This window comes from Aethalodelphis obliquidens, unplaced genomic scaffold (assembly GCF_003676395.1).
Source record: "Aethalodelphis obliquidens isolate GAN/ISIS:26980383/991018 unplaced genomic scaffold, ASM367639v1 scaffold19, whole genome shotgun sequence".
NCBI lineage: Eukaryota > Metazoa > Chordata > Mammalia > Artiodactyla > Delphinidae > Aethalodelphis > Aethalodelphis obliquidens.
The window spans coordinates 3,085,713-3,108,933 of record NW_020837963.1 but is presented as its reverse complement, the minus strand read 5'-3'; the positions used below and the strand labels follow the sequence as shown (position 1 = coordinate 3,108,933).

Sequence of the window (23,221 nt, the reverse complement as noted above, 5' to 3'; positions counted from 1 at the left end):
AGAGGGTGAAGGAGATGCTGGGAGGAGAGACCATGGGTCCAAAATCCGTGCCCCAATCTGCTGTCAAGGGCAATGCCTCAGCAACAAAGCCTCCTGGAGAGGGTAGGATGGGGGTGCCAATCCCAAATGCCATAGTCTGGGGCTTATAGTCTGCCAACCCCGTCCCCGTATCTAACAAGACACGGACTTTGGCTCACTCTCCAAATGACCACTAAACCTGTGAAAGCACATGTCCAGGGATGTGTCCACCCACCTCGCTGCATGTAAAAGGACAGGCATCCTTCCAGGTTTCTCCTTTGAGCAAATCCGCTGGATAAATTCTCAGTCCACTCTCTTCCTCTCCTCACCTCTCCTTCCCTGTACCCTCCCTTTCTTCTCTCCTAAGAGGATGAGGGAGCACAGCGTGGTGGGCTCCCCCCGGCTCTGTGTCATATTCTATCCAAGTCTGAGGGACCCTAGAGAAACCCTCCAGTTCACCTTCCTCACCCCAGCCCAGAAAACTGAGACTCAGGGAGGCCGAGGGACTTGCTCAAGGTCACGGGGAAGTTTGCAGAAGAGCTGCTGAAAACCCAAGCCTCCTGACCCCCGGTTCAGAGCTCGTTCTAATAAATCAGGCTTTTGGCTCTCAGATGCTCCTGCTGGTAATGTCCAAAGGACCCAGTTCTGGAACCAGAGAGATTTGCAGCGCAGGTGGAGAGAGTGCCCCCGGACCTTCCTCAGAGGATGGGGGCAGGGTGGCCTGAGGTGTGGAAACAGGGAGAAGGAGAAAAGAAACAGGCTAATGATGGGGGGTTGAGGAGAACGGGCAAGGATAGCAAGTGAAAGGCTTACCCCAGTCTGCTGACGAGTGCAAATTATATTTATATATGTGCTAAATACAGTCACTATATTGGAGTTTTTCACTAGGATCACAGCATACAGAATCAAAGGTTTGCATTTCGTATGGAATGTATCCAAAGAGGCCAGCACCACAGTAGGACAGCTTGCAATCACACACCCTGATAGTCTGGACGAAATAAAGTTCGCGGAATTTTATTTAAGTTTTTTTTTTTTTTGTATTCGTAGTTGTTTGTCATCGTACCAATGCATGCAAAGCATTCCACTCCCAGAAACAACGCCAAAATGAGGTAATAGGAGTAATAAAAAAAATTAGTATCCTTTCTAAATAAATAAATTATAATTAAAAATGCAAAACAACTATAAAAATAATTAAATAAGAACCCACGATATCTACAAGTTAGTCATAAATTATGATTGTTAAATATAAGGCATTTAAACTCACAAAACCCTGTAAACTAGCAACGTGCCATGTTTTTTGTTTTTTGTGTTTTTTTTTTTTTTCATTTTTGTTTTTCTATCAGCTGAAATCGCTCTAGCATTTGCTCTACGCGCGCGCAGGAGATGAAACACGAGGGGGGGACCTGACAGACGTTGCTACAGCCCCACGCGGGGAGTGTCTGTCCCGCCGGTAGGCGGGGGCTTGGGGGATTTCTTCAGGAAAAAAAAATCTGGTGCTTTTTCTTCACCGTTGAAAAAACTGTGCTTGTTCATTAGGCGTAAAGAGTTAAGAATACTTGCACGGAGGCTGGAAACATTTGCAGAAGAGGAGCTTGAGTCCCGCCACGGGTAGGGGGCGAGGGCTGGGCCCGGGGCCCAGCTGGAGGAGGAGCCCAGGCTCCGCCCCCGCCGCGCCAGGTGGCCTGGGTTTGTGGGTTTCGAAGATTGGCGTCCTTGGCGACCCGCTGCGGCCAGGGCTGCAATGCGGCAGGAGGCCCAACTGGAATCCTGGGGCAGCTCTCGCCCCAGAAGGCACTCATGCGTCTCAGTCAAGAAGGGGCCGAAGGACGACAGCGGGCTGAAGCCAAAGCCTGCCTGTTCTCCAGTCTTCCCAGGCTCCCGGACGTCGAGGGAGGGGAAGCACAGACCCCTCTCCTCTCTTCTCACCCCGCCTGGCTGCCTGCTGAGGAAGCGGGTGGCTGGGAGGTGCCCACCTGCAAGGTAGGAGGGCCCCAGAGAGATGGGCATGGGGGGCTCCAGGATCTACCCGCAAAGTCAGAGCTGACCTCTCCCCTCTGGGTGACCTTCACCCCACTCACTGGCTAACGTTAGCCCGGGGCACTCAGGGAGCCTGCAGAGAACTGGGGGGAGGAGGGGACCCATCCCACTCTCAGCCTATGATACAGGCATTAGTGCCTTCGGGGAAGGTTGTTGTCAACAGCTTGGTGGGCACAGAGCTCTCCCACCTTGAAAAATGTGTTGATGTTAGGATCAGAGAATGTGATTGTTGGAAGGAAATTTAGCAAGCATCCAATCCAACCTCTTTGTGTGCAGCTGAGGAAACTGAGGCCCAGAGAGAAGGAGGCAGGTTCTAGAGCTGCCCACTTTGTCAGTCAAGAGCCAAGACGGAAGCCAGACACCAGCTCCCGTTCCCTCCGGCCTCCCCACCAACCCACCACCTGCTGGCCTTGCAAGCCAGCCTAGGAGAGAAGAACAAAGGACTGAGACTAAGTGGGGAGTGACCTTCCCTGGACCACCCTGCCTACCTCTGGGTCAAAGCAGGGTAAGGAGAGTTCCCAACTTCCTGGGGCTGCTAGTAACTAGCTCTCTCCAAAATCCTGACAAGTACTTAACCACTCACGGGCTCTCCAGCCGTTGGCCCAGGAGACACTGTTCACACACTGCAACCACTGAATGGGACAGTATAATGCTCGTGCCATTAACCTCGGATCAGACTAGCCACCCTTTGCGCACTATTGCCTTAGCTCCTCAACTGGACTGTAAGCTCCTGGAGGCCAGGGATGTCGTCTCCCTGGCTGTTGTCTCCTCCAGAACCTGCACTGGCAGGTACTCGGTACGGATGGTCTTGGGCTGAGTGAGATCCTTGAGTAACCCTCCTTCCAGAAGCCATGACCCCCCACTCTCTGCCTGCAGGTGTCCAGAGCAGCCATCCCTCCACCTGACAGCTCCACATGTACTAGAAGGTTCTACCTCAAGCCAAAATCTGCCTCCCCATCATTTTTACCCATTGGTCCTGGTTTTACCCTTGGTAAGCAACAATGCAGACTCAAATTTTCTTAACCTTATGGAATTTCTTCATATATGTGATAAGTATCCTGTTCCCCTTAGTCTTCTCTTACTGATATAAAGGCATTGAGACTGGGGCAAGGGGTGAGGGGAGGGGGAGGCTTTGAGGGCAGTGCAAATGCGAGAGAGGAGGAGTGAGCAGGAGAGGCAAAGGAAGAGAGCAGAATTCTAGCTGAGCTGGTGTTTTCCACAGATGGACAAAGAAAGTTGGGTTGGGGTTGGAATTTGGTGGACTTTCGCATCTCCATTCTCTTGTCCTCCCATCTCTCTGCTCCCTTTGAGATTCAGAAAAATTATGGAGTGGTTCAGAAAAACACACTGTATGGTGTCACTTGGAACTTCCAGGTCTTGTCTCCCACCACCCCCATCCCTAAACCCCACGGAAGTTCCCAGGAGAGAGCACAGAATGCGTTGGGCAGAGAGTGTTAATCCTCACAACATCTAGGTGAGGTAGAAGAGGTGGAAATGGGGATGCACTGTTGTTTCTCCCCACTGTAAGGAGAAGGAAACTGAGGCACAGAGAAAGAAAGGGACTTGCCCAAGGTTATTAAAGAGAAAGAGCCAGAGGCTAGGAACACAGGGCCTCCCAAACCCAGCCAAGGTGGTCTCCGGGCCAGGGCCATCTCTGAGGGACTTCATCAGGATTTGAGACATTCCAAAGGAAGCTCAAGGTCCTCCTCGAGGTCCACGGTGTTTGACCTCAGCCCTTGCGTGCTAGCTGAGAGCACTTTGGCCAAGACCAGGTGTCCATCACCTATGCTACTTTACCTTTAGCATCTGGTTAATTTTTTGCATTCGAGAGGCAGTGGCCAAATGGCCTCTTTGCGACAGGGCATAAGCACAGCCAAAAGGAAGAAGCTGGCGTGAGCAGGGGTATCCTGGCTCCGAGGAACCTGGGGCAGCTCTGGCTGAAAGCTGACGCCTCCTGGTTCAATGTGGAACTGGGGGGAGGGGGGGATGGTTGGAGCTAAGTAGATGGGCTCTGGAAGTGGGGAGCCTTCCTTCAAGACAGACCTCTCCCCTTCGCCTACTCAAATGCTGCCTTTCCAACCCCGGCTGAGCCCCTCAGAGGCCCATCTAAGTTCCCATCTGCTCCTTTTCCAGTCCTCCTCTTTCCTGGACGCCCCTCCACGCTCCGTGCACTGTAAACATGAGAAAAACAAAAGCCAAGAGAAAACAAAAACAAAACGAGAACCCCCTCCCGCCTCCCAACCTGGGTGAAAAAAAATCATCCTTTTTCACCGTAAACAGGATTTGGCTTTTTTCTTCACCTTTGATTCCTTTTTCCTTTTCTCTCGTAAAGACGGGAAGATTCGGGCTGTCGTTGGTTGGTTCAGTCAGGCACCAAAACAAGAAACTCAATGAGAACTATTTGGTGCAGATTCGGTAACAGCGACATGTCCACCACAGATGACTAGAGCACCACACACAACATTTTTCTTAAGCTAACATGCTCTGGCTGCCATCCACAGAATTAGCTAGAGACCCCTACATGGTTTCTACGTGGTCAAGAGGTATATATACAATCCTTCAAAGGACAGGATTGAGGGGCCGGGCTATCAGCTAGGACCTGCAGGATCACATCTAGATTCTCAGCAGCATGGGCCCCCCCTTCCCACCCCTGCTCCGGGCACTGCCAGCTCCCTCCCTCCCGCAAAGCAGGTGGATGGACATGGACGGACGGACGGGGCAGTCACCACTCTGGACAGGTGGGCCTCCCCCACCCCCTCCTTTCCTCAGACATGGATACCACCAACTCCTCTTTCCACAAAATGTGCTTGCAGGCTTTTCCTCTACATCAAATGGCTCAGAAGGCAAAGTTTGGCTGCAAGGGCTATGGCCGTGGGGGGACCTGGTGAAGGAAAATGGGGTGTCCACTGGCTAATTCCTCCCTCAGCTGTCAGCTCCCAGTTGTGTCTCAATGTCCACTCGGCAGATGGGGCATTTCTTGCTCATGGCGAGCCACTGGTCCACACACAGTTGGTGAAAGAGATGCATACAGGGTAGGCGCCTGGAAGAGAGGAGGGTAAGTCGGAGGAATGGTCAAGGAGAAGGGCCCCGGGCTGTGCCAGGAGCCAAGGGACACTGACTCTACTCGGGGAATGAGGAGACTCACACCCAGGACCACTGGGGGCCTGGCCAAAGAAGGTTCTGGGGGCTCTGCCACGGAGTAAGGCTGTGGCTAGGATGGGAATTCAGGACAGGAAGGAAAGCCCCAAGGCCCTCCTCCTCCTGGCCCTCCAGATCAACCTGAAATGAAGCCAGGACTTTGTGTGAGATCCATTCAGGCCAAATGTCTCTCTGTTCTCCTAGCTTTGTGTCCGGGAGTCCACACCATGGGCACCACACATCTAGAATGTTCCACACCCCACCTTCCTAGGACAACCACAGAGCACACTGTGCACACTTGGCACGTTCACACACGTGCACAGGCAAACAAGCACCCCTGACACACGGTGCAGGACTGATCACCAATCCCCATGAAGGAAGAGGGGGGACTCAAAAGGCGGGGCTCCTACCTCACATCTTCTCCATCTTCCAGCAGAGACAGACAGATCGTGCATTTCTCATCTGTGTCTGACTCCTCCCCCTCTTCCTTCTTGCCCTTGCCATCCTGGGGTCTTCGCTGTGTGAAGCAGAGGAAGAGCACCGACTCACCTGGAGGCCCCTGTCTTTCATCCACAGCTGCCCCCTCCCTTTCAGCCTCCTTTCCCTGTGAGTCAGTCACTTTTTTTTTTTTTTTTTTTTTTTTTTTGCAGTACACGGGCCTCTCACTGTTGCTGCCTCTCCCGTTGCGGAGCACAGGCTCCAGACGTGCAGGCTCAGCAGCCATGGCTCACGGGCCCAGCCGTTCCGCGGCATGTGGGATCTTCCCGGACCGGGGCACGAACCCGCATCCCCTGCATCGGCAGGCGGACTCTCAACCACTGCGCCACCAGGGAAGCCCGAGTCAGTCACTTTTTAAGTTCTGAAGTAACACCCAGACTTCTGTGCGCTTCCCAGACCCTTCTCCCCGCCTCCTCCCCATGCCCCCTCCTTGCTTCAGGATACAGAGTGCAGGAGTGGAGCAGCGGAAGAGGCCAAGCAGTTTTTGTTGTTCCAGGCAACTTATGTCCCAGGTCTAAACTTTACACTGTCCTAGAGGCGTAGAGTTTAGAAAGGAATTGAGTACCTAATGAACCAATCTTTGGAGAACTATGGCTTGTGCATAAACAGCTTCCTCTTTTCTAGTCCCCTCATGCTGTCCACTCCTCCTTACATCCTTTCCAACCTATATCCTTGCCTCCAGACTTCTCCCTCCACTTTCAGGTTCAGCATGCTTCATCTATCCATCCATCCATCCTTCCATCCATTCACTCTTTTTTCCCTCCCTCCCTCCCTCCCTCCCTCCGTCCCTCCCTCCCTCCCTCCCTTCCTTCCTTCCTCTCTTTCTCTGAACTAATGTCTATTCACTTTTTCTTTCATTACTAGACGAAGGCAGATTTCCTCAACTGGGCATTACCTCCTATAATTTGTACCACACTTATTCTATGTTGTTTGATCTCTCTGCCTGTCCAGAAATTTCCGTTAAAATAGGTACTAGTTCCACTGTACACCAGAAACTAACACAACATTGTAAATCAACTATACTTCAATTCTTTTAAAAAGGTATTAAGTTTTTAAAAAGGTAAGCACTAGTTCTAATATCATGTTAGACATCATGCAAGCACTCAGTTTATACTTGTTGACTTTAATTGTCCTGTTTTAAATTCTTTGCTAATTATTTGAAGATAGTTAACTAGTATGTAGAAAGTTCCAAGCTCTTGGATGGTGTGGACCATGGCTCACCCTTCTTTAGATACTGCCCCACACTTGGTCAAGTATAAGGCACATCACTGGTGCTTAAAAAAATATTCTGGGGAGGAAGGAATGTAATCAGTGAATGGAATCAGCCCACTTTCTTGTTCCCATCTCCATGCTATGCAGTGAAACATTCTGATAATACCCATGGGAAGAAAACTAAACCTTTTCCCCCCTCTCCAGGGATAAGCAGACTTAAAGGTCATCTTGCCAAGAGAAATCTGAAGAGTCACAAGATAACGATCACCCAGAGAGTGACTATGACCTTCGGGCCAGGCCTAAATGCCAGGTCTCCCCAGTCTGGTCCCTGGTCCTCAGCTCCGGAGTCTGAAGTAGTCTGGGGAATTGTGTAACCTTATTAGAACATACAAGAAAATCTATACCTTCTGCTCTCAGCCTCCCTGTGCCCTATACACCCTACTGCAATACGTTTACCCTTAACCAGAAAATCAGAATTACATCCATAGTCCCATATAATTGTCATGGGTTTGGAGTATGAATGAAGTCATGATGATCTGTCTGCCCAAGAACCCAGCCGTGTTTGCTGGTGGAGTGACCTTCTTTTAGTTGGCCCTTTGAGAAAAGGGAATTCCATAAAAAATACCATTGAGACTATTTTCTATTGTTTTTTCCCATCATTATTCAGGATTTCCTTTTTATAGTTAACAATTTTAACTTAATAGTCCTACCTTGCTTTACTATATCTATATTTCTTTAAACTATATTGTCTCTTTTCAAATCTTATCCTATTTCTTCCTTTGTATTTTTAATCTTTTAGGTCTTCCAGTTTTTGTCTTCTCTTTTCATTATCTATGTAACTTTTATTTTAACTATAAGTTTCTTCAGCATTTTTAATTTAATATGTATTTTAAAGGTTCCCACACAGAACCTTATGTGGGAACTGTCCCTTTTGCCCATACCTTCTCATTTTCATTAACGTTCTGTTTTCACTTTGATGATATTGACATTAAATTTGTATGTAATTTTCATCTTTTCCTAATTCTTGTTTTTTTATATTTTCTTTTTGACTATATTTTTATTTATTCTTATATCATTGCTATTTTAAAATATCCTTTTTTGTTTTGTATTATTTTACTCTCAGTTTAAATTTTTAAATTTTTTTTTATATTTTGGGGGATCTTAAATGCTATCACTTTGCATTTTTAATTCTTCTTATTCCTGTTTTTAATAATATTTTATTCCCCTAAGTCTCCTTTTATTCCCATAATTTTTTTAGCTCAACTCATTATGTCATTGGTTCAGTCCATTTTCCCTTTTCATTCTTAGCATTAGTTCTTTTCCTTATCTCCTCTCAGCCTGTTGAAGTAATGACAGCTGAAGTGTGCATCTCTGGCAGGAGTGAGCCCACCCTGGTCAGGAAGGTAGAAGTTGTTCCCGGGCTCCTGAACGTACCTCACTCCCTTCCACATCCTTCTCCAGAAGCTTCAAGCTCTCCCTCCAGAGAATGATCCTTTTCTCCATGCAGATGACACACTTAATTACTGAAATACTGTTGTTTCCTCTATTAACATACTATCCATGACTGACACATAATAGATGTGTCAGTAAATGTTGATTGGAATCACTGATGGGTAAATCCAGTGCCTCCATGAGGAGCATAGACCAAGGTTCATGGTCTTTGACACTGACACCATGGGTACCTGGGCAAGCCTAGAATCAAGGTGAGAGCAGCTCCCTACTCCTGAGCAGTCACCAGGTACTGGGCACGGTGCTAAGCTGTGTATATGCACTGTCCCACTGAATCCCCAGAGTCCCCCTATGGCAGCTACTAACATATCTTTCCCATTTTGCATGAAAAAGGGCAAGGGAAGGGTCAGAAAAGCCAAGTAAGCTGTCCAGAGTTACACAGCTATAAGTGGAGGTTAGGGACTGAGTGTTTGTCCCCCTCCCCCCAAATTCATATGTTGAAGCCCTAACCACCCCTCCCAATGTGATGGAGATGGGGTCTCTGGGGGGTAATTAGGTCTAGGTGAGGTCATGAAGGTAGGTCCCCCATGATGGGACTGGTGCCCTTATAAGAAGGGAAAAAGACACCAGAGCTTCCTCTCTGCCATGTGAGGACACAGCAAGAAGTCAGCCGTCTGCCAGCCTGGAAGAGAGCCCTCACCAAGAACCAAATCTGCCAGTGCCTTGGTCTTGGACTTCCCAGCCTCCAAAACTGTCAGAAGTAAATGTTGTTTAAGCCACCAAGTAGAAGGCATTGTTATAGCAGCCCAAAGACAGTAGTAAAACTGAAATTCAAAACTGGCCCCGTCTGTTTCCAACACCTAGTGCTCACAGCCACTGCAGCCTGTGGCCTCCTGAGGGGGTGAAGATGGGCTCTGGCTTGACCACCATGAGCATTTTCCTGCTCCAAGTTTCTCAGTGCTTCTCAAGCTTTTAATTCCTAAATTTTAAAAAGTATTGGGCTTCCCTGGTGGCGCAGTGGTTGAGAGCGTGCCTGCCGATGCGGGGGACACGGGTTTGTGCCCTGGTCCGGGAAGATCCCACATGCCGCGGAGCGGCTGGGCCCGTGAGCCATGGCTGCTGAGCCTGCGCGTCTGGAGCCTGTGCTCCTCAACGGAAGAGGCCACAACAGTGAGAGGCCCGCGTACCGCAAAAAAAAAAAAAAAAAAAAAAAGTATTTATTTACCTGTTTTCACGGCAGACTTTATTTCATAGAGCAGTGTTAGTTTATTCGAAAACTCAGCAGAAAATACAGTGTGTTCCCTCCCTTCCCCTCTCAAAACTCACAGAGTTTGCCCTATTAATATCTTGCACCAGTGTGGTACATTTGTTACAACTGATGCACCAGGAGTGATACATCATTATTAATAAAGTCCGTTAATTTACATTAGGGTTCTAAGGGTTTAACAAATGCATAATGTCATGTCATGTCCACCATTATAGTAGCATAAAAAATAGTTTCACTGCCCCTATCATCCACCTATTCATTTGCCTATCCCTCTCCTAAAGCCCCTGGCAACAATGGATCTTTTTACTGTCTACTCTTACCTTTTCTAGAATGCTGTGTATTTGGAATCATACAGTATGCAGCCTTTTCAAGTCAGCTTCTTTCACTTACTAATATGCATTTAATACATATTTTCTGCATCACATCTATTCATGGCTTAATAGCTTATTTTTTTAAATCATGGAATAATATTCCATTGTATGGATCTACCAAAGTTTACGTACCCATTTACTTATTGAAAGACAGATTGGTTACTTCCAAATTTCTTATTTATTTGAATTTTTTTTTTTAATTTAACTCCAATTCCTGGACTCCAATCCTACTCCAGAGTCTTCCTGGAGAGTCTTCCTCCACAGGCTTAGGGTAGAGCCTGTGAATCTGTGGCTTTAAAAGCAGCCCACGCAAACCTGACGCTCACCGAGGACTGGAAACCTATGCTCTGAAGCCTTAGCCGCCTGTTTGTCCACATGTGAGATTGGACTTGGAATCTTTTCTAAGGTAAATCTTAGCCTGCAGTGCAGGTGCTCCCTTGGCCCTCCTCATTCAGATACAAACATTCATCTCTCTGTACACCCACTCACAAGTCCACATGCACACACACATACCCAGCTCCCTTCCTGGTCACACCTGGCAGAAGCAAGGGAGAAGACCCTGGGAAGGTAGCAGAGCTTCAGAGCATCTAGCCAGAGCAAAAGCTTCTAGAGTTCGGACCGTGCCCCTCGGTGGAAAGCTGGGCCAGGGTCAAGTAGATCGTACCCACCCCAACCCCAACTATGCAGGCTGACCTGCTGGTTGGCTCACCTTCTTGTACTTGTGGGGGAAGGTGAACCTCTCAATGGTGTTCTGTACAGCTCCCCGAGTCACATTTCCCAACCTGTCCTCGAGCTGCAGCAGCTCCTACAAAGAGAGAACATGTGGATGTGTGCATTCTGCACGTGCAAACACACGCATGCACTCATGATAAGGAGGAGGGGCACTGCGAGACCTGCAGAGCATTCACGTCGATGGGAAGAATTGTCAAATGCTCAAAGACTGCGAGATCTCTACTCACTCTCTTCTTCTCTCTCCTACTCTCAACCCTGAGGCTACGCCTACCACCCATGCCCTCCCCACCCGCAGGGGAGGGAGAGGGGACAGTGGCATCTCCACCAAGCCGGCGGGAGCCAGGCTGACGGGAGGGTCCCCAGACAGAGGGGCGGGGCGTACCTCATAGCTGTCCCGCACAGCGGAGGTGTGTCTGCTGGCATTCAGTCCCTGGAGAGCAAGGAAGTGAAGCTGAGGGTAAGGGTAGTTTCGGATTTCATGGACGACCTGTTGGGGAGAAAATGCCTCAGACAGGATTCCAGGCTCCAAGAGCCCAGCTTCTGACTCCCCCTCCCGTAGCCAATCAGCGCACCCCTGAGATGCTGCGGTGTTCAGAAGCACTGTCTTTCCTCCTCCTGTGTCCCCCTGTCCTCATCAAGAACCAAGCCTGGGCCGAACCAGCCCCAGAAAGAATAACAAAATCAGTAAAGTAACAACTAACCTGACTGGGCATTTATTTCATGGCAGGCACTGTTAAGCCCTTCAAACGATTAATTGAATCATCTCACCTGACCTGTAACCTGGGTGCAATTACTATTCCCATTTTGCTGATAGGGTAAGTGAGACACAAGTGGATGAAGTAAGTGACAGAACCATGGTTTCAAACGCAGGCAGTCGGATGGCAAAGTTCACTCCCTTCCCCTCTGCTCTGTACTGCCCAGAACAGGGTGGGGCAAGTGAGGGCACAAAATTTAAGGAGGCACCGAATGACTCAGTAACCAAGATAAATAATACTTTAATGTAGTATTTTAAAATCAAAATTAATGCAAAGAATCCATAATGAACAAACTATCAAAATTTTAAATCAGAACAGGCTCTGATCCTTTCCTTGCACGGCCCTGCCTCACTCACCTCACCCTGACCCTCACCCTGTCTCCAGCTGTGAGTCAGAGCTCCTCAGCTTACTCCTGCACGATCCCGGACTTAATCTTTCTATGCCTCAGTTTGCCAATCTGTAAAACAGGGATAAAACCTTTTGTGTGGTGTTTTTGCGAGGCTAGTGATTAGAACGGTGCCTGGTATGCAGCGAGTGCTCAATAACCACTAGCTGTTATTCTTAGGAGATGGTGCTTCTTAAGGCGAACCTTAGAACTTCCGAGCTGACAAGGATTCTGGGATTATTCATCCAAGCCTCTCATTTTACACATGAGGAGACTGAGGTGCTGAGTGGTTAAAGGGCAAAGGCAAGGGCTGGAAGGGCCGAATTATGCTCTAGGGCAGCAGCATGAAGAAGCTGTCTGGAAATAAGGTTTTCAATCAGCCTTTCGCTGCTTTAGTGGACTATCTTCACCTTCATTCCACACAGCTCGGGATGCCAGGTACGCAAAGGCCCCAAACCCCACCACAGTCGCCACACCCTGCGGCGCTGAAGGCCGGCCCTCTGCACAAGGCAGCACCAGATCAGCAGGCAGCCTCAGGGGCCACTTCTGGGGTCTCCTGTGTTCCCCACACCAGGCATCTTCATCCCATTTCACGGATAAGTAAAACCAAAGCCCCGGGAGAAGCTGACCCAATAAATTAACTAAATGAGGTCACGTGGGGTCCAGGGACTACCGCTGCTTGCTCTTAGCCCTGAGCCTTCCCTCCACCCTGCCTCACTCCACCTCCCACCCCCCCCAGACCGGGGCCTGCCACAGGGCCCCTTGCCCCACCCCCAGTGCCCCACCTCCTTTCAGCAGTGCTGGCTTCTGGTCCAGCAGCTTTGCTTTCTTTCCCCTTCAAGCCCAGTTGGGAATAGGAGCTGGGAGGGGAGGGGAGCGGCTGACCTGCCTGTGCTCAGGACACAGCCGGGCAGGACACAAGGGAGCCACAGGCCTCAGCCCACCATTGGCACCAACAGGCAGCAAGGGAGTCAGCTTCCTGGCAGAGCCTCTCACTCACCATCTGCGTGGAGGAGGAGTTTCGGGGAAAGTGGTGCATTCGAGGAGTCGCTAGGTAATGCTGATAGTGCTGGGGCATGGGCCGCACCTGGAACTGAGCGGGACTCAAGCCGGTGTCCACACTGAGATCCCTGCAGGGACACAGCCACGGTGAAGCACAGGTGATCCGGCCATCGGGTTGCAGAAGGGACCTCAGACATCAAGCCCGTCGAGTAGAATCAGAGTCACAAACTGCCGGAGCTGCAAGGGGTTCAGTCTCGCCCAGCCCCGCCCCTCTCTTTACGGCGAAGGGAGCCGAGACTCGGAGAAGCCCCGCCCCTCTCTTTACGGAGAAGGGAGCCGAGGCTCGGAGAAGGAAGGGCTCTGCTAGATCGAAGGGACCGGTATAGTCTGGGCCTCACACTACTTGAGACTAGTGCACCAAAGCCCGTCCCTGAGAGAAATGCTGAAAGAGGAATCCAAATAAGCCGGTCACGGATACAGAGCAAAGGAAAGACAGCTCCAGATAGAGTGGAGGGGGGCAGAGGCCATACTTTAACCACTTTGAGAAAATAATAGGAGAGGGACCTGCAGCTCTGAGGCAGGAAAGCTCTCCTGGACCACCGCCCCTGCTCCTCACCATACAGGAAACTCATTTCACTTAAAAATCAATCAACTGAAAAGGATCCAGTGTTCCTTGGAAAATGGCTAAGTTCTGGTCTGAGACAGAAAAAAAAAATGTGCAACATGAGATTGAAACATCTTGTCATAACTAAAAGCAAGAAAGTTATCAAGGTCAAGTCAAAAGGATTCGGGAACCATCCTGGAGAGGCTCCCACTGGCAGACTTTGGGCATTTTGTATCAATGAGTGTAACTGCAATAGACTAAAATACATCAAATAGGTTCAAATCCGTGAGAATGAAATGATGCTAAAGAAAACTGGTCCCCTTTGAAGGATGCTAGGGAACCAATGCTTCATTTTGAAAACTAATAAATAAAGGGGAAGGGGCTTCCCTGGTGGTGCAGCGGTTGAGCGTCTGCCTGCCAATGCATGGGACACGGGTTTGTGCCCCGGTCCGGGAGGATGCCGTGGAGCGGCTGGGCCCGTGAGCCATGGCCGCTGAGCCTGCGCGTCCGGAGCCTGTGCTCCGCAACGGGAGAGGCCACAACAGTGAGAGGCCCGCGTACCGCAAAAAGTAAAATAAAATAAAAAATAAAGGGGAAGAACCAAACATTTATCCTGCCTTTCCTCTGTTAACTGTACCGCAGGGTAACCAAATCGTGGATGAAGGAAAATTGCTCTTTATGAAAGTTTTCTAGCTAATAAATGAATAAGGAATGATTGAATTATTTGTCATATTCTTTCATCCCCTAAAGAAATAAAGGATCTGGGCAACGATTATCAATTGCTACTAACATCACACAGGAGAGACAACCAGCCATCTGCTGGAAGAACACAGCACCTCGTATGAAGGGTTTTTTGCCAGAAAATGCAAGTTGAAGCTGTATCTGCTCAAGTCGCAACCTGGGTGCCAGTGTATAGTGAGTTTAGCAACCAAGGGGCGTCTGAGGTGACACCTCCAGAGCATAACCAGCAAAATCCAGATGAGGGGAAACTACAGGAAAAAAAGCCTGATTCAACAAATACTTTTTTTTTTTTTTTTTTTTCGGTACGCGGGCCTCTCACTGTTGCTGCCTCTCCCGTTGCGGAGCACGGGCTCCGGACGTGCAGGCTCAGCAGCCATGGCTCACGGGCCCAGCCACTTCGCGGCATGTGGGATCTTCCCAGACCGGGACACGAACCCGCGTCCCCTGCATCGGCAGGCGGACTCTCAACCACTGCACCACCAGGGAAGCCCTATCTTTTTTTTTAATATGAGGAGCATTAAAGGAATTTCTGCTTCCAGCTGTGATGTCTATACAGTATGACATATATATATATATATTCCTACATTTCTTCTATATATTAGCCCACATCCCTGGAACAACTCCTGATGAGTCTGTCACTTGGGACATGAGGTAACTCTTGGAGCCAGTTGGAAGCAAACTTAGAAATTCTCTTAGTCCAGTCCCTCACTTTTGCAGGCCCAGCGGAGGCCTGAAGAAGGCCAGTGCCTTATCCATGGCCCCAGGCTAGCCAGTTAGGGGCTCCAGGGTTTCCGATCCTCGCCTGGGCTCACCCCATGACCTGCCTCGGGGAAAGGAGTTCCCCGGGGCACCTCACGTGGCAGAAACTCTGACTCTTAGCACCTGCCCAGCAGTCCCAGGGAATCCAACAGATTCAAAGTAGCAGAGAGATGTTCAGGGAATTCTACCAAAAGCAAAGTCCCAAGAAACTGGGAACAGAATCCCTCCAATTCTAGGAATGCTGAGTGGAGAGGCAAAAGACACCTCAGCCCTCAGATGAGAGAGGTGATCTGCCCAGGTTGGGCCTGAGTGGGCTCTGGGATCCCCTTTTATCATCTCATCAAAAATCCCTTCCCAAACCCAGGATCCTCGAACAGGGCTCCTTTGCTGAGGCCGAGCTGCTTGCAGGGGAAGGATAGTAGGAAGCTCTCACCCCTACCCCCTTCTCCGAGGTGCCCAGGCAGGGCTAGGGCTGTGTGGCCATGCAGGCTGCCATCTGCACTGGAGGCAGAGTCAGAACTGTGAACCCAGGACTGAGTCAAAGGAGCACGATGAGGACAGAGACACTGGAGCAGGGCTCAAGGTCAGGGCCAAGTTATCGGGCCCAGGCCAGAAAGGGGAGATTGGGGAGGATTTATCCCCCAAGGCGTGCTGCTCCCACACACTCCCAGGCCAGGATGCTCAGTGCGCACAGCTGCTTGGGTAGGGCTAGAATCTCCTAAAGTAAGGGGGGGAGGGCCAGGCAGCCTCAGGCCTGGGGCTGGACGAGAGCTATTGGGGCATGCCAATTCCTGGAATGACTAGGGCAGAAGTCAGTGGTTTCTGATGATTCTCTAAAGGAAAGGGGGGTGCGCAAACACACTCCCCACCTCCTCCCTCCCAGGGATCCTTGCAGAGGGTGAGCGAAGCCCCTCCTACAATGCATTTCCTGTCATCTAATTTCCAGACCTCACATCTCCTGGCAGAAGAGGCCTCCCTGGAAAAGAGGGGTGGGATGAAAAGCCCCTCGTCACCACTTGGATGGCCCTTGCTGGAGCAGAGCTAATTACTGGGAGGAGAAAGGGCCTCCTACTTGGGAAGTGGGGACAGGACAGGCAGAAATGGCCCCGGGTGGACCCGGGGCGGGACTCAGCCCAGGGCCCTCCCAGCGTCCCCTGCTGGGGCACAGGCCAGCCTCTCAGGGCACCCGCCACTCTGTTTCTCCAGGCAAGCAGGGGTCAGGAATGCAGAGCGACAGAAATGAGCGAGGAGCACAGGAGATTTGGCCAAATAAAGCAAGTCAGCGGCCTAACCCGCACCGCGCCTCCCGCATCTCAGCAGCACCCGCCTCACCGCGTCTCCTATCCCCTCCCACTTGCCAGGCTGGACCTTGTTCAGATCCCTCAGCCGTACACAAGGACCCCAGGTGCTCTGTGTGCTGAAGAGAATTAAACTGGATTGACTTGCCTGCTGAGGGACAGAATTTCATCCAAACAACAATTAAATCTTCCTAATTTGAATCTGCTAATTAGAAAAAGTCTGGGCTGAAGCTGGCCGTGGTGCAATCTATGTTTTAGGAGAGCGTTAAATCTAACAGAGAAAACCTGAGAACTCCCAAGAGCTGGAGACACGGAACCTGTTAAATCAACCATTTCCTGCACCTAGAAGCACCTTTAGCGTCCAGTCAACCAGAGCTACCCTTTTGAACCATTCCTGGGTGTCTGGTCCTAGGCTGCTGCCAAAGCAACCCTTGCCCACACCAGTTTGCCTGACTAAATGGCTGAGTAATGACACTAAGGCACGTCTGTTTTTTAAATAGCCCATCCCTTTCCGATGAGGTTTTTTGTTTGTTTTTACATTCTTTAAAACACACACACACACACACACACACACACACACACACACACACACACTTTTTTACCTCAAAGTTGCAAAAACTTCCTGGATACTCTTCACTCAGATTCCCCAAGTGTTAAAATTTTACTGCCTTACTGCATTTCTATTTCCTTCTCTCTCTCCACGTATACATCCATCCATACAAACACACACACAGAGTTCTCCGTGGATTTTTTTCCCTAAACTATTTAAAAATAAGTTGAAGGCATGATGCTCTTTACCTCTAAATACTTTAGTGAACTACACATCTTTTTCAAGTGTTCAGGTGTTTAGATCCAGCCCTAGTTTAGGTCAGCCCACCCCTGAGCTAGAACCTGTGAGTAGGGTGGGACCAAGTATGCAAAACAAAGCAGTGATGCATCCCAGGGCAGCAAAGCCCTCTGCCCTGAGTGCAGGAGACTGTGGGAAGACGTCACAGGGGCCCGCTGCCTACAAAGACACCACAACCAAGCCCTCAACCTCTCCCCAGCCAATCTCCCCAGTCCTTGCCTCCAACCCAGCTGGCTCTATCTCCATGAGCCTGTTTTGCCTGGCTGGCATGCCCTGGCACTTCTCTCTGGACTCCTCAAGGCCCACCCCCTCCAGGAAGCCTTCCCTGACCATGCTAGCTCCTGAGATTCTCCTTTCCGCCCCCCTCCCAGGGACCACTGGTTCACAGCACTCCCTGAGCTTGGGAAATGCTTTGCATTCCTGTCCCATCCTCCCCTGCAGTACCGCGAACACTGAGCCCAAGGCTGGGCACATGATGGCCCCTAGCCACATCTGAGCTCATTGCTGGAACCAGGACCTTGGGGGGCCATCTGGCCCTGAGGGTGGACAGGGCAAAAGCTGGGGCTTGAAGACAAGGACTCCGGCATCATTGAAGTGAAGGAAACAGGAGCTCCGTGGATCAGACAAGCCCCTCCTCCCTCCCTCCCCCAGGGACCCCACTCACCAGTCAGTGCCCTCAGCCAGATACCTGGGCTGAGGTGTCTGTAGTTGGTGGCCGAAGTCGAAGCTGGGGTGGAGGCGGTGAGGGTGGACAGACACTCGCTCCTGACTCCGCCTGCCCGGAAGGGAAGGAGGAATCCAGGCGTCAGGGCTGCCCAGGGCCAGCCCAGCCCCCAGGAGTGCTCAGCAGCCCCAGCCCACAGCCTGCGTGTGGAGCAGCGGCCTTCAGCCCTCGTCCCCAACTCCAAGGAAGCTTCCTGGGCAGCAGCCAATAACTCAGAAATTCCCGCTGTCTCTGGGCTGCCCACTATACTGAGCCTCTCCCTGGGTGTGACTACTGCAGATCAGCTGTCTCACCCGGTCTCTCCAGCTTCTCTGCTCCTTCTCCTACTGCTCCCCTCTGTCCTTGGTGGGATGTATTCAGGACACACAGACCGGCCTCCTGTAGGCTCTCCCACCTCTGTGCACCCCCTCTGCTCCCACCATGCTCTTCTCCTCTCCTCCACCCTCTCCACACTCTTCCCAGCTTTCATGGCCCAGGGCAAAGCCACCTCCTCCAGGAAGGCCTCCCTGAACACTCCAGATCATGGTGACCTCTCTTTCCTCTGACCTCCTACAGCACTCACCTTCTGTCCCAGGCACCCCAACCTCTACAGACATGGAAGCTTGGGGCCTTAAGGATCATCAGGTCCAGAGGTGCTCAAAGTGTGCTCCAAGCAACCCTGGGAGTCCCTGAGACCCCTTCATGGGGTTTACGAGGTCAAAATGAATTTCATAATAATACTATCATGTTATTTGCTTTTTCACTCTCATTCTCTCACAAGTGAACAGTGGAATTTTCTAGAAACTACATGACATGTGATTCTGCCACATTTGAGAGCAGAAGAAGACTTGAGAACACAGCCATCTTCTATTAAGCCAGGCATGAAAAAGATTTGTAAATATGTATTTTTAAAAAGTCACTCTTTTCACTGATTTAGATGCAAAAAATACGGTTATTTTTTGAAAAACATATTATTGGTGTTAACATATACCTTTGTTATTGTTACTTTTAAATGAATTAATAAGTATTTTTAAATTTCTGTTTTAATTTCTAATAGGGTCAGTATCAATAGTCATAACCCACATAGACAGGAGCTTGCTGTAATCCTCAGTAACTCTTAAGAGTGTAAAAAGGGTCCTGAGACAAAAATGTCTGAGAACCACTTAACTTGTACAGCTCCTTCTCTTAACAATTGAGGCTCAGAGAGGTGAAGTGACTTGCCCAGGATCCCACAGCTACTTCAGCCCCATTTGATTAGTATTGTCTCATTTTACTCTGCACTTGTTTCATAGCTGGTCTCTCCAACCAGACGGTGGGCTCTCTGAGGGCAGGGCTGACCCAGCCCTGTCCTGAGGTATCCCTTAGGGACCTCCAATGTTAGAATCTGGTGACCATGAAGTTTGAGGGGACGTGAGGGGTCCCCTAGTCTAGTCTCCCACAGCATTGAAAAGTCCACTGTGAGCATCCTAGCCCACCACTTACCCAGCTCCTGGCCAGTTACCTGGGCAATATGACAGGGACACACACTAACAACAGAGGGAACCCGTACCAGGTTAAGGCAGCGCTCACTGCCCGAAACAAATGCCTCTAAGTGGAGCAAAAGCTGCCTCCTACGCAGAGACTCATTTGGTGACTGACTGCTGGCCAAGCCTGGCAGGGTAGAAGCCAGGGGTCCAGCGCTGGGCCCGGCCCCCGCCCCGCCCCGCCCAACCCCTGCCCAGGTAGCACACACACCTGGGGTGCGAGAGGAGCCTGCGGTGCTGAGCTTCCAGGAGCTGCTGCTGCAGGAGGTATTGCTGGTGCAGGGCCTGAGGTAGGAAGGAGGGACCTGTGACGTCCTGGAACTGCAGGGTGGGCAGCGGGGTCAGCGACTGATGCAGGGCGCCGCTGTGCTGGTGGGCCGGGGCCATGTGGGCGCTGAGGCCCGGCTGCGACTGCACCGGGTGGGCCAGGGGGAAGTCGGGAGCGAGCTGCTGCGGCTGGGGGGGGCCCAGATGGAAGTGGCGGCAGGAGGTAGCGTGAGGATGCTGAGACCTTTGAAATGGGGCACCTGGAGAAGCAATGACAAAGACTCCATGAGGACCAGCCCTGCTCCCCTCTCCCACAGACTCCATCTCCCCCTACCCCCAACCTGTAGCTGGTGAAACTCAAGACCTTCATTAGAACACAACAGTGTCATCACTTTTGTATGCAAATGGTCATCGGTGCTCCCTAGTAAAGGCTCTGTGCAGTATGTGTTGGAGAGTGGGGGGAGTATTTTGTTTAATAAATAAATAAGCATCCTCTTTTAAATGAACACACTTGTTAAAGGAATTTTAAGGTCCCTGGAGGCAGTTCAGCTTTCTTAAATTTCTCCCATGAACCTTCTTGACCCTACTACCTTTTTAAATAGACGCCCAGAGAACATTGAGTCCAGCCTAGTCAAGCTCTGAACTCTACTGAAGACTTCGCTAGCCAGGACCCAGCCGACAGGGAGCCCAAATTTCCAAAGAGAAAACAACCAGAAGTTGTTCTCCATGCAATTTTAAGAAAAATAAAAAATCTAATCCCACAAAGTTTTTACGTAATAATGAAATAATTTGCTATAATATTATAATTTATTTAAAAGCAGAGATTTCCAGCAATAAGCTGGGCTCAACGCTGCATTTAATCTAGTCTCCACTACCTTCTAAATAACATTGACCTTGATGATGACAAAGCCTTACAAATTTTCCATAAGCAAAGATCCAGCTCTCAGCGTTGGAGTCCTTTAATAAGGAAGGAAGTGAACTTGGCACCTCAGGAAGCTTTACAGAGGCTTCCTGCTAAACACGACAGGTTCAACATATATCTGCTCCTTCCCAAACCCCACTGAAATGAGAGCAAAGGCATAAAGAGAAAATAAACAGACAAGGACAGAGAGAACAGGAGAGGTGACATCAGCAGGCAACAAATGTCAACAGATTTTTGGAAGGTGGAAAGCAGATGGAGCAATTAGCAGAGCTGGGGAATTGGAAACCAAGCACCTAATGAAGGCGCAGTCAACGAGAAGCGGACAGATCTTGCCACACGTGCTGGAAGGGTCAGGACAACTCCTGTGGTGGCAGGAGAGATGGCGGCGCTGAGAACAGGGAGGCTGGTGGCCAGTCTCTATGAGGAGCAGTTCTGCCCAGGGCATCTCCCCTCTCCCATGCAGGGCAGTGACTGCCGCTCCCTCGCCCTGGCATTTTGCAGGGAAACTGAGCCAGAAAGGCTCCAGTAGAGGAGGACAGGGGTGCAGCACCGTGCTCAAACGGGGGGGTTAAGTGAAAGTCTTATACATGGAACTCTGGAAACCCCTGCTCCCTTCTGCCTCTTGGTTCAGAGAGTGCTGCCACTCAGGTGCCCCTCCCCTGCAACCCCACAGCCCCAGGTTGGAAACTGGCCCCAGAAATAGCTCTGCAGTTCCCTCTGGTTGGGAGTACCCCGTAAAATGGTTGAGTCCCCCGCTGGCGACTCCATAATAAAGCCCATAGAAAGGTCCATATCGATACACACACACACAGATTCTGGAAGTTACTAGTGATCTACTCTTCAATATGAACAGACAGCCAAGGACGACCAGTCCCTTGAGGAAGATTACAAAGTGAAAAGAGAGAAAGAATATACTAAATTAAAATAAAATAAAATAAACTCAGAGAAACAGAAGTCATGCAAGGATCTGAAAAAAATAAACTTCAAAACATTTGAATTAATATCCTCAGAAAAATGATGTCGGGTCCATGAGACAACAACAAGCTCCTTTAAAAGGAGCGATGAAAAAACAAGAGAGCTCTTGGAAATTAAAAATATAAGAGGTGAAATCTGAAATTCAGCAGAAGGGTTGGAAGATAACGCTGGGGAGATTTCCCAGGAAGCAGAACAAGAAAACAAGGAGTTGAGGAAAAAGATACCAGCGTTGAAGGATGCAGTCAGAAGATTCCACAGTTTTCTAGTAAGAGAGAAAGAATGGAGAAAATTGTGGAAAAAAATTCTTTAAAGTATTTCCCAGAACTGACGGTCAGCTTCTGGATAGAAAAGGCCCTCTGAGTGCCCAGCAAAATGGGGGGAGGGGGGGAGAAGAACCACACACCAAGGCATCTCCCTGGGAAGTGTCCAAGCAGTGGGGCAGAGAGATGATTCTGACACCTTCCAGAGAGAAAGCAAACTGGTCCCATTCGAAGGGTCTGGGAGCAGGATAGCACCAGATTTTTCAAGGGCAACATTGGAAGCTTGAAAACAGTAGAGCAACTGCTTTCAAGGTGCCGAAGGGGTGTCGGGGGAAGATGTTCAATCTAGAATTCTGTGCCCAGCCAAACTATTAATCAAGCGTGAGAGTAGAATAACACCATTTTCAACCATGGAGGGTCTCAAAATAATTAATCTTCTCACACCCTTTCTCAAAGAACTACTGATGCAAACCAAAAGAAAGGAGCAAAGAAATAGGGGGTGACACCTGGAAGGGGGGGCTTTCCCAAGCACATGGCTGTACAGGGCCTCCAGCAATCATTTCAAGGCAGGGAGGAGGGAGGGCGCTCTGAGGGGTAGCTGGGGGTGGATCAAAAATATAACATTACCGTCAGATTTGGTCACATGAAAATAGTATTTGAAGGAATTTTCCAATTTTGTAGAGCATTTGGTAAGAATTTGTAAAAATGTCCCAGAAAGCAGACAATTATTACCTCTAGGAAGAGAAAAAATTGTTCAGAAAGTGTAATTATTACATACTACTTGGTTCAGCAGTGAACAGTATTTATATATTAATAACACAAGCATTAATAAACTATTTTAGAATAGAAAAGGACATTTCTTCCATAAGAAGAAGAAAATAGACAATGTCAAAATTGAAAAATCAACAAAGAGCAGTAAAAGAATTTATTTAGAAATTTACTTAGTAATTTATATATTTCAGGAAGTAAATACTCGAAGAAGAGTTGGAAATGTTGAGCTTCTAGTGGTGGGACTAGGGTGGGGAGGGCAAGGGGCAGACAATTGCTGTTTTACTAAATGTGTCTTATATTGGAGCTATCTGACTTTGTAAATGACATGCAGGCCATTGATAGATTTTTTTTAATCTTTTAAAAATAAATATTTGCAAAACAAAATGGAAATAAAATGCATTTCTGGCTCACTGCAAGTGAGCCAGAAAAGAATGATCTAGAACCTTAATTCCCACCAGCATTCCAGATCAGTAGGGCCTCCTCTGCCTGGTGAATTCTGGCTTCCATGAGTCCAGGGGCTGTAGCCTGAGCAAGCAGGCTCTGGATTCCCTCTTCTCCCTCACCACCATCTATCATACCGTAAAAAAAGGAGGAGAAGGTCCACGTGACCAAACGAAGGAGGGCAAGAAGGGAAAGGAGAGCTGTCGAAAGCTAACAAAGTGAAAGACAGGCATGACTGCAGAAGAA

General features: G+C 49.5%; 1 protein-coding gene across 1 annotated transcript in view; it reads right to left on the bottom strand.

Annotated features, from left to right (window-relative positions):
• Positions 1–4,350: 4,350 nt before the first annotated feature.
• The window catches only part of ARK2C (arkadia (RNF111) C-terminal like ring finger ubiquitin ligase 2C), a 47,767-nt gene continuing 28,896 nt past the window's right edge, over positions 4,351–23,221 (bottom strand). Inside the window, exons 2-8 of the mRNA XM_027118418.1 lie at positions 19,551–19,866; positions 17,778–17,888; positions 12,863–12,992; positions 11,105–11,209; positions 10,700–10,795; positions 5,604–5,710; positions 4,351–5,095 (exon numbers count right to left, since the gene is read on the bottom strand). Of these exons, the coding sequence (XP_026974219.1) occupies positions 4,978–5,095; positions 5,604–5,710; positions 10,700–10,795; positions 11,105–11,209; positions 12,863–12,992; positions 17,778–17,888; positions 19,551–19,726 (843 nt within the window). The 5' untranslated portion in view covers positions 19,727–19,866 and the 3' untranslated portion in view covers positions 4,351–4,977. The remainder of the gene's footprint in view (positions 5,096–5,603; positions 5,711–10,699; positions 10,796–11,104; positions 11,210–12,862; positions 12,993–17,777; positions 17,889–19,550; positions 19,867–23,221) is intronic.